General features: G+C 38.8%; 1 protein-coding gene and 1 non-coding gene across 2 annotated transcripts in view; both read right to left on the bottom strand.

Moving 5' to 3' along the window:
• The window catches only part of RYR3 (ryanodine receptor 3), a 691,732-nt gene that overhangs the window by 339,343 nt on the left and 337,988 nt on the right, over nt 1-14,401 (bottom strand). Inside the window, exon 11 of the mRNA XM_060175180.1 lies at nt 6,204-6,377. Coding sequence (XP_060031163.1) covers nt 6,204-6,377 — 174 coding nt within the window. The remainder of the gene's footprint in view (nt 1-6,203; nt 6,378-14,401) is intronic.
• Nucleotides 425-495, bottom strand: LOC132533632 (small nucleolar RNA SNORD56). The gene has a single exon (XR_009545490.1). It is a non-coding gene; the product is annotated as a small nucleolar RNA SNORD56 (small nucleolar RNA).

The following is a 14,401-nucleotide window of genomic DNA, read 5'->3' as shown; positions in this document are numbered from 1 at the left end:
TACTGAGGTCAGGTTTAAACTTCTTAGAATGAAGGGCAGCTCCACTGGGTTAGTTAACTGTGGGGCTGCAAAAGTAGCTCAAGATGTTACTTGGCTTCTTGTGGAGGCTGGGGTTGGAGGTAAGGGGGAGTTGAAAGCATAGGTTCTAATATCAACAACCTCAACTCTAGTCCTGCTTTGCCACTGGCTGGCTATATGGCCTTGGGCAAGTTAACTGACCTCTACTTGGCCTTTAACTTCAACATATGCAAATTGATTTCTCTTCCAGGGCTGCTTGGGGACTTACTTGAATGAGAGAGGAATCATTAGCATGGTTTATGGAGGGTAAGAGGGGCTTTTAAGAATGTTCTTAGAAGCGGCAATAAATTGCTGGTTATAGATTAATTACCTTGGAAGCTATATATATTTAATTACTTTTTTTTTCTCACTCAGACCCAAGGTATCAACACTCACTAGGTGAACTGCTGTTGATGAAAAATATTGACATCATTGTAGAACATCTTGATAGATTATTTGGGTGGGGTGAGCAGCCTTTGGTGTGGAGGTCAATGCTTTGCTTTTTTTTTTTTTTTTTTTTTTTTTTTTAAGGGTTAAGGATATATAGTTGATAATTGGAATGGCTTGATCTGGGTTCAAGTCAAAGTTTAACTTTGATTCAGATTACTAGTATGACTTCAATATGTAAGTAAAAGGAAATCAGTTTAGGTCCTGGTATAGAGGGGGCTGTTCAGTCTGTATGTGAAATAAAAAAATGTATGACTGTAGAATATATCTTTAGAATTGCAATTTTGGGGTCTCATTTTAGCAAAAATAATTCTTTTCCCTCCCATGTGAAATCTTATATACTTTTATTTTTCAAAAAATATGTCCTGATATAATTAATTCTAGTATAGAGTATAATATTGACTTACAAAATATGTGTTCTTTCTTGGAAAAGGTCTTTATATCCCTTCTCTACACTGTAGATTAAGTCTTGGCAAAAGCTGTCTTATTATTGAATTTACCAACTCACTAATCATTTCCAATCATTACTTTGGTACAAATGCTCCCCAAACTAGTCTGAAATGTTGCATTTGGGTTGGGCAATAACAGTTCCACTGAGGTTCATTTTGACTTCAGTTTCAGGGTTTTTTTGTTTTAATTAATTAATTAATTATGACAACATATAAATTCTTTAGTCCAGTTCCTATAAGATTCTGTTTAGGTCTTCACATGAGACATAAAAATTTTAGAAATGGTTTTCAAAAGGCATTAAGCCTAGAAAATTTATGTGCAAAATTTGCATTGACCAAGTCCACATGTATCACTCCACATTTACCTCTTTCATCCCTACTAAGTCACTCTAGCTTTATTATTTCCACATAATGACAAGAATATTTACATATAAGGGTCCAAGATATAACTCAATGTTATAACTTATGCTACACTTATGTGAAACACTGGGTGATTATTTCCCATGCAATGTAAAAAGAAGAAATAAAACACAAATGTATAAAAATATTTGTATAGAGTTTATATGCCTGTAGAAAATAATTTAAAACCTCCACAATATCTTTATATAAAATATGGTATGCATAAGCACTTAATGAATATATATTCTCACCTTTTAGGGTCTAAAGACAGAAATCCTTACTTTACAGTCGTTCAAAAACCAAATTGACTAGCCAAATTAAGTGGTAAGAAGTGGGAGACCTGCAGGTGTTAAAGGTTTTAATGAACCTGGCAACAGTTGCCACCCACTTTCTGAGATCCTTCACTTCTAGGAGGAACCCCACAACCCAAAATAAAAGGAGAATCCTGACTGGAAACGGGAGAGAGGCTGGCCATGTCCTTTAAAGTGATTCACCATTTATTAATTGTTCACTGTGTCTCTTTGCTGATTTTTCTAGGTTCCTGTTTTGCTTCATGAAATGCTTAACACAGATCACCTTTCCAATTTTTTTTATTTTATTCATTTTTTAAATATTTATTTTATTTATTTATTCCCTTTTTGTTGCCCTTGTTGTTTTATTGTTATAGTTATTATTGTTATTGTCGTTGGATAGGACAGAGAGAAATGGAGAGAGGAGGGGAAGACAGAGAGGAGGAGAGAAAGATAGACACCTGCAGACCTGCTTCACCGCCTGTGAAGCGACTCCCCTGCAGGTGGGGAGCCGGGGTTCGAACTGGGATCCTTATACCGGTCCTTGTGCTTTGTGCCATCTGCATTTAACCCACTGCGCTACAGCCCGACTCCCCACCTTTCCAATTTTAAAGGAAATCTAACTTGCTTCTCAAAACATAGAGTAGGATAGTCCTGGAAAGGGCTAAGCACTTGGACCCCCATTTAGAGAGAGTTTTCCAAGTTCATATGCACTTAGAGTAGTTAATGAATCTCTGGTCTCTAGACCTCCTTCCAAGAGAAAAGCTGGGCCAGGCACAGATGGTCAGTGACATACAATGGAAACTCCTGTTTGATAGGTCTTTTGAATATGCTTCCCTCCCTGTGAAAGCCATAACTATCTTTATTCCATTCTCTTTAAATGTAATTGTTACTTTAGTAAACATGAAAAACTGCAAAAAATTCTAGATGATATTATCAAAATATACAAGTTTTCTTTTTGTTATTAGGGTTTCACCACTTTAAACTGATTTTTTTTTTCAGATATAAAGACATGCAGAGGCAGAAACAGAGTGAGAGAAAAAGATACCACATCACAGAAGTTTTCCTTGTGCGGTGGTGTCCAGCTCCAACTGGGGTTGTGTGCATGGCAAAACAGGTGCACTATCCAAGTGAACTGTCTTATCCTAAAATTTATTTTTCTTTCTTCCTTTTTTTCATTAGTGATTTAATATTGACTTACAAAATTACATGTCAACAGGGTTATAATTCTACACCATTCCCATGACCAGAATTCTGAATCCCTAATTCCTCCTCTGCAAGCCACCTCAGTTCTCCCAAGGTTGCAGACATAGGTTAGCTATCATCTCTACAATTATCTGTCTACATTTGTACATAATTTTCCCATTTCTCCCAGGTCCAGTTCTCTCTTCCCCTCCAAGCCACATATAACCCTATTACTACATCTAAATGTCCCTTCTTTTCCCCTCCAATTTCTCTGGGCCCCAATGGAGCTAGAATTCAGAACCCTCTAATTCTCTTCCTCCTATCACTTCTCCCCCATTGGGAGGATGGATCAAAATTATTTGGGGGGTTGGCAAGTCAACCCATACCCCCAGCCTATTGTATTTTGTATTTAATATTTCAGATTTGGGAAATGATCAAACTCTGACTCTGGGCTTAAATTATTCAAGGAGCTCTTATTAATAATATATGTGCATATATAGCTTTTTTTTTACAGGTTTAAACAATAGGTTTTATTAAGGTGAAACAGGTAAAAGGCAAAATAAGCAATTATTATCAGGGGTTAAGAGTACGCTAGGTCCATAAAGTCTGAGTATAGTTGTCAAAAGTTTAGTCCCATAAGATAAACAATTATCAGCCAAGGTAAAGGTTGCTCACGGCTGTAGAGGGGTCTAAAAGTTTACCAGCCAGCAGAGTCACACGTGTTCAGTTCACAGGGGAAGTAGCCATGGTGGATACCTAGAACACCTCCACCGAGATGCTTCTGACCAGGAGAAGCAGCAGCAGCCAAAGAGCACATATATAGCTTTTTAAATATCTAAGTCAACTACAACTAAAGGGCAGAAATCAAGACCATTTGGCTTTGTCAGCATCTAAAGTATAAAGATTTTCAGATACCACTGAAAGGCACAAGGCACAGTGAGGTCAAGTATATTACTGTAGATGCTAACCATTGGAATATCAAAAAGTAAACCCCCAACTAACCTGGTTATAATAATAATTAATACTATTTTAAACTCTTTCTAAGACTGTAAGAAACCCTTTTCATTCTCTTTAAAATCCTCATTTCTCCTAGTCATGGAACCTCTAGGACTATGTGCATACTTCTTGATATTTCTTATCTCTGATTCGTTATGTCTATACTAACTTTGTTGACCTCAAAACCAAGACGTTACTAGTGCTGCCATCTCATCTTATGCTGCTACTGAATTCTTACAGTGGGCTGAAAGCAGAGATACCATGCCTGAAATGTCAATGTCCCAATTTCAAACCTGACACCAAGTTGCAGATGCTATCAAGATTCCATCCTGACTTCTTTGGACAGACAACCTTACCAATGTGTCCTGGAATCTTGTTTCTCCAAAGCTCTACTCCACTAGGGAAAGATATAAATTTTTCTTCTGGTAGACTTGGTAGGGAAGATTATGAATATTGGAATATATTTTCAATTTGCCTTATTTGTAAGGATATGACTCCTATTCTTGGGACTTAATTGCAAGTCCACTATATTGTCAAGAGCCATTAAACCTTGAGGGCTCCTAAACTTTAACCTCTGTCCCCTTAGTGCTTAGTGTACAAGATCAGCTTAAGAGCCTAAGAAACATGCATATAGAACTTCAGGCTCATAATCTTATCTGCTCTATTCTTACTTTTTGGTTCCTATTCATTAACATCATTGTCTCTATTTATGTCCTGCCACCTTCCAGACACCAAGTTTAAGATGCTACCATGATTCTATCCTGACTTCTCTGGCCAGATGACCTCACCAGTGTGTCCTGGAACCTTGCCTCTCTAGAGCTTTGGCACACTAGGGAAAAACAGAAACAGGCTGGGGATATGGATCGACCTGCCAATGCCCACATCCAGAGGAGGAGAAGCAGTTACAGAAGACAGAACTCCTACCTTCTGTGCCCCCCCCCCAAAAAAAAAAACCTTGATCCATACTCCTAGTGGGTGAGAAGTGATAGGAAGAAGAAGATAAGAAGGTTCTGAACTCCAACCCCATTAGCACTTGAAGAGAAAGTAGGAAAAGAAGAGGGACATATGGAGGTAGTAATGTTGTTATGAGTGGCTTGGAGGGGAAGAGAGGATTGGATCAGAAAGAAGAAGGGGGAAATTATGTATACATGTACACAGATAGTTGTAAAGATGATGGTTGGCCCATGTCTACAATCTTAGGGGAACTATGGTGGACTGTAGTCGGGAGACTGACAATTCAGAACCCCAGTGGGAATGGAGTGGATTTATACCCCTATTGACATGTATTTTCTTAAATCAATATTAAGTCACTAATAAAATGAAAAATAAAATAGAATTTCAGGTTCAGGCTGGCAAAATAACTCACATGAATAGTACACTATCTTGTTATATGTGTCTCCCAGGTTCAAGCCTACACCCCATCAGAGTGAATTTTCAGTACTGTGGTTTCTCTTCCTGGGATCTGTTCTAAATTCTGTTTTCTGTTTCTTTATAATTTTATTTTTCTTTTTCTGAGTAGTTTTTTGATATGTTTGACTTTACATAAAAGCAAGCTATTACTTTGTGGTTTGTTCCCAATCTCCTTTCTTGCAATAGCCAACATTTTGAGAAACATTCCATCACCTACCTACACATTAGGCTGATATACCAGGACTCCAGCATTCAGTGCCTCCTAGGATTTTATTCTGAGACTCTTTGACTACTTCAGCCTATGTTTTTTGAAGCATTTCCAAGAAGCAATACATCACACCCTGGGCATCTCTTTTCTGGCTCCTAGCAAAAGAAACTATTATGGCAACTGAGCTAGTGAAGTGATGCCTTGTGTCTCAGATCCAGTCTCCCACTAGAGCAGGCTGTGATGGATTGTTTCAATCTGCATACATTCTTTGGGAGACAGAATCACCCTACAGTGTCTCATCTCAACGCATGTGGTTCCTGTGGGCTTGTTACTGTGTAATCTGCATTTTCTCTGCAGAGATTCTGTTTACTCTCTATATTATGCAAATTGCACACAAACTCAATTATCCAATCACGTGAATGGAGCAATGATGTGGATAATCCCACAACAGCAGACCCACAAAAGTTCTTTAGCTTAGGTTTCAGAGTGCGTGGAACAAATTCTCATCCTTCTTCCCAGACTACGCATGTGTTTAATCTTTTTGTTTGCTTGCCTGTTAGAGGTGTGTTTGTGTGTATGTACATGTGCTTAATGTAAGTCAAAGCAACTAATTTAGGATGTACAACCTTCCACAGAGTAACTCTTCATAATATTAAGAAAAATGAAATATAAACATACACACATCCACCAGATATTCTGAAAGAGACATTCTTCTCTTGCCTAGCTGTTCAGTAATTCTAGAGAGCCTTTCTGATCTCTTACCTTCCTTTTCAGGGGTCCCAGGCGAGATGTTTTGGCATCTTGTGCTTTGTAGGTCACCCACAGGCCACTGGCTATGTGCTGGACAAAGCATACAGAATCTCCATATTTAATTTCTGGAACCCCCATGCCTTCTATATCTCGCTTGTGACTGGAATCCAATTTCTCCTTGATTTCCTGTTTCACAGACAATGAAACAAATGTTGACATGTCTGATTAAGTAATAGCTCGATATATAAAATAACCAATGCAAAATTTGTAAGCCAGAGACCAAGTTACCAGAAAAATCATGATGTATCTATTGAAGGATTTAGAAGGCCTTGCTTCCATTATCTGCTGTTAATTGTAAAATCAATGAATTTCAACTTTACTACTTTAATAATTATTTAAATCTATGGGGAAAGGAAGCAGCTGGTAAGCTTCACTCTTCAGTGTTGATTTTTATGTCTCCATTTTATTTTATGCTTTCCTCACGCTGACTTAGATAAATTTAAACATTATATAAATATCTTTTATAGGTATCAGCAGAGAAAGCAGACCTTGAATAGGCAGGTGTCTGCTTGACCTTAAATCTAATGCAGTAATTGGTCTATTAGTCTCTGTGGTCTTGGTTATGCACTGCAATCAAGGGGTTTAAATTTTTTAATTGCCACTCTTTTCCTAAACTGATTTACCAGTATGAAAAATGGAGTTTCTTCTATCATTTGTACATTGATGACTGTCTGATCTACCTGTCACCGAGTTAGAGAAGACCTCTGGTGCATGGTAACTGTCCCTTTACCTCATCAATCAGAGTCTCTAAATGGGTCTAATCTATTTCCATTTCTTCTCTGTCTTGCGTTAAATTGCTCATTTGTAAAAGCCATTATCTAGGCAGCATTTAGATTTTTTTTTTTTTTTACAGAATATCAAATGTATCATGCTGTTCCATTTGCTTGTAAGAATTTTATTCTGGGGCTTCACTTCTTCATGCTGACTTTTCAGATAGAGTGAAACAGAAATAGGCAGGGAGAGAGAGACCACAGCACCCAAGCTCCCTCCTATGAATTACACACATAGCAAAGAAGGTGTATTGTCCAAGTAAGCTCTTCTTCTGACCCTTATTATATTCTTTTTTAAAAAAAAACAATTTTCAATATTGTATTTATTGTGGATAAAGACAGAGAAACTCAGGGGGGAAAGAGGGAGAGAGAAAGAGACTTGCAGAACTGCTTCACTGCTTGGGAAGCTTCCCCTTCAAATGGGGACTGGGGGCTTGAATTCAGTTCCCCGTGCATGGTAATATGTGTGCTCACCAGGTGTTTCACCATCCAGCCCCTACTCTTATTCTTAAAGATGGACGATCAGTGCATACACACTAGCAGTGCTCTAAGTTCTTTGGACACATTAGCTCTTCACAATGGTCTCTGAAGCACCTACACATTACCTTGATTTTACAGAGGGGAAAATGAGAGTAGTTTGCCATTGTCACTCCAGGACATGTGAAGGAAACAAGATTTAAGCCAGGTAATCCAGTGGTAGTGATTGAGCTTTTTCTCCCCTACTCTTTAATACCCTGCTCAAACATCACTTCATAATGACAAAGTTATTTCACCCTGCTGTTTTTCCTCTGTGCAGATTCATTCCTCTACTGAGCACATAACACATCATCACTTCAACGTGCTTGTGTATATGACACTTGGCTTCTTCAGGGATATCAAATAATCAAGGGCCTGGGACAAGTTTAATTTAACTCTGCATTTCTAATACAGAGAATCCAGTGTCTATTAATTACACAGTACTTACTTTAAAGAAAAAGTGTTCATGACAGCATTTTTTTATGTGACTTAATAATGGTTGACAAGATTGGGGGACAAGAGGGATACAAGTCCATAAAATGCTTACCACCAGAGCTCTGTATCCATTAGAGGGGTCCAGTAGAAATTTCCCTATTCTTTATCCCTCTGGGAATACGGACCAAAGATCTCTACGGGGAGTAGAAGGTTGAAGGTCTGGCTTCTGTAATTGCTTCTCTGCTAAACATGGGCGTTGACAGGTTGATCCGTATCCACCCCCACACTTCTTTTATTTTTTAAACTTTTTATTTATAAAAAGGAAACATTGACAAGACCATAGGATAAGAGGGGTACAACTTTGCACAATTCCCACCACCAGACCTCCATATCCTATCCCCTCCCATGATAGCTTTCCTATTCTTTACCCCTCTGGGAGTATGGACCCAGGGTCATTGTGGGATGCAGAAGGTTGAAGGTCTGGCTTCGGTAACTGCTTTCCCACTGAACATGGGCATTGACAGGTCGATCCATACTCCCAACCTGTCTCTTTCCCTAGGGAGGAAGGGTTCTGGGGAAGTGGAGCTCCAAGGCCACCCCCACTTCTACCTTTCCTTAGGGCTCTTTCCCTGGGGCAGGGCTCTGGAGAGGTGGGGTTCCAGGACACAGTGGTGAGGTCCTCTGCCCAGGGATGTCAGTTTGGCGCATGACAGCATTAAAAAAATAGATTGCGGGGGTCCAGCGGTGGCACAGTGGGTTAAGCTCATGTGGCGCAAAGCTCAAGGACCCGCGTAAGGATCCCGGTTCGAGCCCCTGGCTCCCCACCTGCAGGGGAGTCGCTTCACAGGCGGTGAAGCAGGTCTGCAGGTGTTTATCTTTCTCTCCCCCTCTCTGTCTTTCCCTCCTCTCTCCATTTCTCTCTGTCCTATCCAACAATGAACAACATCAACAACGCAATAATAATAACCATGAGGTTACAACAACAAGGGCAACAAAAGGGGGAAAAATGGCCTCTAGGAGCTGTGGAGTCATGGTGCAGGCACCGAGCCCAGCAATAACCTTGGAGGAAAAAAAAATAGATTGCTTTTAAATTTCAGCTCATTTCTTTCCTTCAATCTTTCATAAATGCAAAATTACGTATTTTTATACCTTCAAAGACTAATCTGGGCCTATATCAATATTTAATATTTTACAAAACTATTTCATTTAAATGTGTATTGAAATAATGATTAGATTGTTAGGTAAGATTTCTCATTGTGAATATATATAATGGATATATTTCTGATTTTACAATGGATAAGCAGGATTTTATATGTTAAGATTTCACTATAGGCAGTGGTCAAAAATACTGTGAAACACTAGTTGATTTTTTTTTTTGTTTTTTTGTTTTTTTGTTATAACACTAGTTGATTTTCACTTCAGAAGTATCCATGGGTTCTGCAGACACTAGGCTAATTAAACTTTATGCCAAAATTTTCTTCTTTAGATTGCCTTATGAGAGACAACACAGTGAAACAAAAACAATAGACTGAGTAACTGTAAAAGTTGAACAATTACACTGATTGCTTAGTGCTCAAGGTTAGCACAGTGAATGCTCACAAATGATTAACAACTGTGACTAGTTTGCTTATTTTCTCACTTTTCATTTGTTTAGAGAGCACTTGTAAAAAAATAAACAGACAAGTACTATGATTTGTCTCTCCAGACTCTCAGAAATAGGTGGATCATTATTGTTTACAGATGGGAGTATCTTTGTGCTTTTGCTTTGAGAAAACATCAACTCCCAAAGTTGTATGACAGCTGATACAGCAGCTGCTTCTAACTTAAAAAAAAAAAAAAGGACAATGGCAATTAAATATCAAACAGAGGTAAACCAAAAGTAAAACCAACTCAACTCAAACCTAGACAATGGTGAAAAGAACTATATATCATTAAGAAAAGAAAGTATTTACAAGTCTTTAACTTATTTTGTTTAGATTTATTCCTAAATACTGTATTGTTTCTGTTGCAAAAGTGAGTGGAACTGATTTCTGGATTTCTTCTTCTGACTTACTGTTTGCATAAAGGAATGCCACAAACTTTTACATATTACTTTTATAACCACAGATCTTACTATATTGCTTGATAATTTCCAGGAACTTCCTGCTAGATTCAGCAAATAGTGGCAGTTTAACTTCTTCCAATCTGTATCCCTTTAATTCCTTTCTCTTGCTTAATTGCTTCTGAAATTGTGTTGAATAGTAATAGTGACAGTGGTCATCCTTGTCTAGAACCTGATCTGAGTGGGAATGCTTTCAGCTTCTCATCATTGAGTATGATGTTGGCTGCAGTTTTGCTGTATATGGACTCCACAAGATCAAGGAATTTTCTATTTCCATTTTTTGATCATAAAGGATTGTTGGTTTTGTTAAAGGCTTTCTCTGCAATTATTGTAACAATTATGTGGTTTTGATTTCTTTTATTGATGTAGTGGATTGCATTAATTGACTTATGTATATTGAACCAGTATACTGAAAGTTATGAGTCATTATTCAAGGAAATAGAAAAAGATACAAAGAATTGGAAAGATACCCCACATTCATAGATTGGAAGTACTAACATCATCAAAATGAATATGCTACCTGGAGCCATATGCAAATGTAATGCACTTTCCATCAGGATCCCACCAAAATTTTTAAGACACTATAACAAAAGCTACAAAAGTCTATCTGAAACCAGAAAATTTCTAGAATCACCAAAGCAATCTTGAAGAAAAAAAAAAAAAAAACCAGAACCGGAGTCATCATGTTCTCAGGTCTCAAAGTATATTATAGAGCCACTGTAATCAAAACTACCTGGTACTGGAACAGAAACTGGCACACTGTCCAGTGGAATAGAATTGAGAGACCAGAAGTAAGTCCCCACATGCATGGATATCTAATTTTTGAGAAGGGACCTCAAACTATTAAATGGAGAAAGGGGAGCCTCTTTAACAAATGGTGTTGGGAAAATTGGGTTGAAATGTGCAGAAGATTGAAACTGAACCACTGCATTTTACATGACATAAAAGTAAACTCCAAATCTGAATGTTAGACCAGAAGCTATCAAATACTTAGAGGAAAATATTGGCAACACTCTTTTCCATCTAGGTTTTATAGGGATCTTCAGTGACACAAGTTAAAGCACAGAAAACAAAAACAATGGGACTACATCAAATTGAAAAGCTTATGCACAGCAAAAGAAACCACTGTTTATACAAAGAGACTCCATAGAGAAGTGGAGATCTTTACATGCCATATATCAGACAAAAGGATAATAACCAGAATATATAAAGAGCTCACCAAACTCAGCAACAACAACAACAACAACAAAATTAACCCACTCAAAAATGGGGAGAAGATATGGACAAAATATTCACCGAAGAGATCCAAAAGGCCCCCAGACTATGAAAAAAAAATGCTCTAAGTCATTATCAGAGAAGTACAAACAGAGACAACAATGAGATATCACTTCACTCATGTGAGAATGCCATACATCAGAAAGGATATCAACAAATACTGGAGTGGTTATTGGGGACAAAGGGACACTCCTGCACTGGTGGTAGGGATGTCAATTGGCCCAATCTGTGGAGAGCAGTCTGGAGAACTCTCAGAAGGCTAGAAGTGGACCTTTCCTGTGACCCTGCAATTCATCTCCGGGGGATATATCCTAAGGAGCCAAACACACCTATCCAAAAAGATGTGTCTATCTATGTTCATAACAGCACAATTTGCAATAGCCAAAACCTAGAAGCAACTCAGGTGTCCAACAGATGAGAATGTTATGGTATATATACACAATGAAATACTACAAAGTTATTGAGAAAGATGAATTCATTTTCACCTCATCTTGAATGGAGCTTGAAGGAATCATGTTCAGCAAGACAAGCCAAAAAGAGGATGAATATGGGATGATCTCACTCATGGACAGAAGTCGAGAAATAAAAACAAAGTAGAACCTGACTGGATTTGGTGTGACGAGGCAAGGTAAAGGGTTCTACCTTGAATACAAACTTGTGTTCCCCTATGTGCATTCACTTGCCCCAGGTACACTTACCCTAATGCTGAGAACAGAATCTTCCAGACAGATGGGATCAGTTCAGCCACCCCCATTGGGTAACTCTCTCTCCCTGGTGCTCCAGAATACAACTGCCATTTCTAAAATCCACAGGCACCATATGCTTTAACCAACTTGAGCTGTGTTCTCTTGATAAGTAGTGTTGCTTCCCTCTGGGCCTTCATTGACATTCCTCTTCCTGTTTTGCATTTCCTTTGCCTCATTTCTGCATCTGTGAACCTCACTTCTGAACCTCCCCCAGCACCATGGTTTTTGTTTGTTTTGTTTATTTGTTTTTTATCATTTTATTGGGGGGGGGTTAATAGTTTACAGTACAGTTGTTGACCCAGGGGTAAAATTTATCATCTTGCTATGGTAAGTGAGGTCTATGCAACAGCAATTGATGATTAGACTGTTGAGCTAAGAGGACCCTCATTTTTTTTTTTTTGCCTCCCAGGTTATTGCTGGGGCTTGGTGCTTGCGCTATGAATCCACTGCTCCTATGGCCATTTATTTTATTATTTTTTTTTAGAGGACAGAGATAAATTTAAGGGGCCAGACAGTGGTGCACCTGGTTAAGCACACACACTACAGTGTGCAAGGACCCGGGTTCGAGCCTCTGGCCCCCACCTTTGAGGGGACCATGAGTGGTGAAGCAGGACTGCAGGTATCCGTCTCTCCCCTTTCCTCTCAACTTCTCTCTGTCCTCTTCCATATGACCCAGTAATTCCTCTCTTGGGGATATACCTCAAGGACTCCATAACACCCAACCAAAAAGATATCTGTACACCTATGTTCATAGCAGCACAATTTGTAACTGCTAAATTCGTAATTGGAAGCAACCCAGGTGCCCAACATCAGATGAGTGGCTGAGAAAGCTATGGTATATATACACAATGGAATACTATGCAGCTATTAAGAACAATGAACTCACCTTCTCTGACCCATCTTAGATGGAGCTAGAAGGAATTATGTTAAGTGAGCTAAGTCAGAAAGATAAAGATGAGTATGGGATGATCCCACTCATCAACAGAAGTTGAGAAAATAGAACATAAATGTAAAAGGCAATAGCCTTGATGTTCCCTTTTTATGCAGAAGTTTTTAAGTTCCTTTTAGTATAAGTTGCTTGTAGTGTGAGATGGAAAATTCCTTGCCCTTTCCCCCTTGAAGAACAGGACCTAATCAGTAAGCCACTGGTTGTTTACCAAGAATCAATAAGCCACCGGTTATTTACCAAGACCCTGCAAACAGGCAGAGCTCATCAGGGCCTTTGCACTAGGAAATTATTTTCTAGGAAGGGGCAGCTGATGGCGGGGGGATGTGGTGACCCTACCTGGTTGAATTTTATTGGCTGTGTGGTCTTGCAATGTTTGAATTTAGCCCATGCTTTGCTTTGAATGGATCATGCTTCTTGCTTAGTTTAGAATGATTGGATACCACGTTTTCTATGATATGTGATTAGATATAGGCTGATAAGGTGATGTGTTCCCCCTCCCTGAGTGTAGTCTGAATTCCTATAAATTGTGTGGTTTGAGCCTTGTTCAGGGTCGAGCTTGGTAGACTAACATCAGTCACCACTCGGCCCGGATTGCAATTTGTGAATAAACATCTTTTGCTTCCTTTCAGTGGATGGTGGTTTGATTTCGCTCTTTAACAATAAAGGGAAACTAAAAGCAGGATTTGACTAAATCTGGAGTAGGGCACCAAAGAAAAAACCCTGGGGTGAGGGTGGGGGTGGATATTTGGCTTCCTGGAGTGGTGGTGGTGGGGGTGGGGTGGGGTGGGTGGGATGCGACACAGTTTTTTGGTGGTGGGAATGGTACACTCCTATTAATTTATAGTCATATAAATCACTAGTTAATTAATATGAGAGGGGAAAAATCGATTGTATGTCTCAAACTTTTTAAAGGACAGACTGAGTCATTTTAATACATAGGCTGAGTCTTAGATATGTTGACTCTCTCAAAAGCACCACACTTTTGTATCGTCTCCCTGGTTTCATGTTACTTCCCTTCACCTCTCTCAAGCCTCTTTACCATAGTCTGCATGTAAGTCCTTTGTAGACACAATTCCTGTCCCCTGCCAGAGTGAAAACCCTTCCAGCAACCATGACTGGGGTTTATCTTTGTATTCTGTATAATTCTCTGCTTAAAATAGCGTGCAGATAATTTGGTTTTGTCTCTCAATTCTTTGGGTATCGGTTTGTATATCTGCTTTTCAGCATTAATCAATCATGTTAGATGAAGGACAGATACCAAGAAGGGACAGGCTGTCTGGGCTATTCTCTATTGGATGATAGTAACAGTATTTGTCTCCATGAGCGCTTGTTTAGGAAACACTCAATACCACACCATA

This window comes from Erinaceus europaeus, chromosome 16 (genome assembly GCF_950295315.1).
Source record: "Erinaceus europaeus chromosome 16, mEriEur2.1, whole genome shotgun sequence".
In the NCBI taxonomy this organism is placed as follows: domain Eukaryota; kingdom Metazoa; phylum Chordata; class Mammalia; order Eulipotyphla; family Erinaceidae; genus Erinaceus; species Erinaceus europaeus.
Note: the sequence above shows the minus strand (reverse complement) of the source record. Positions and strands in the feature narration are given on the sequence as shown.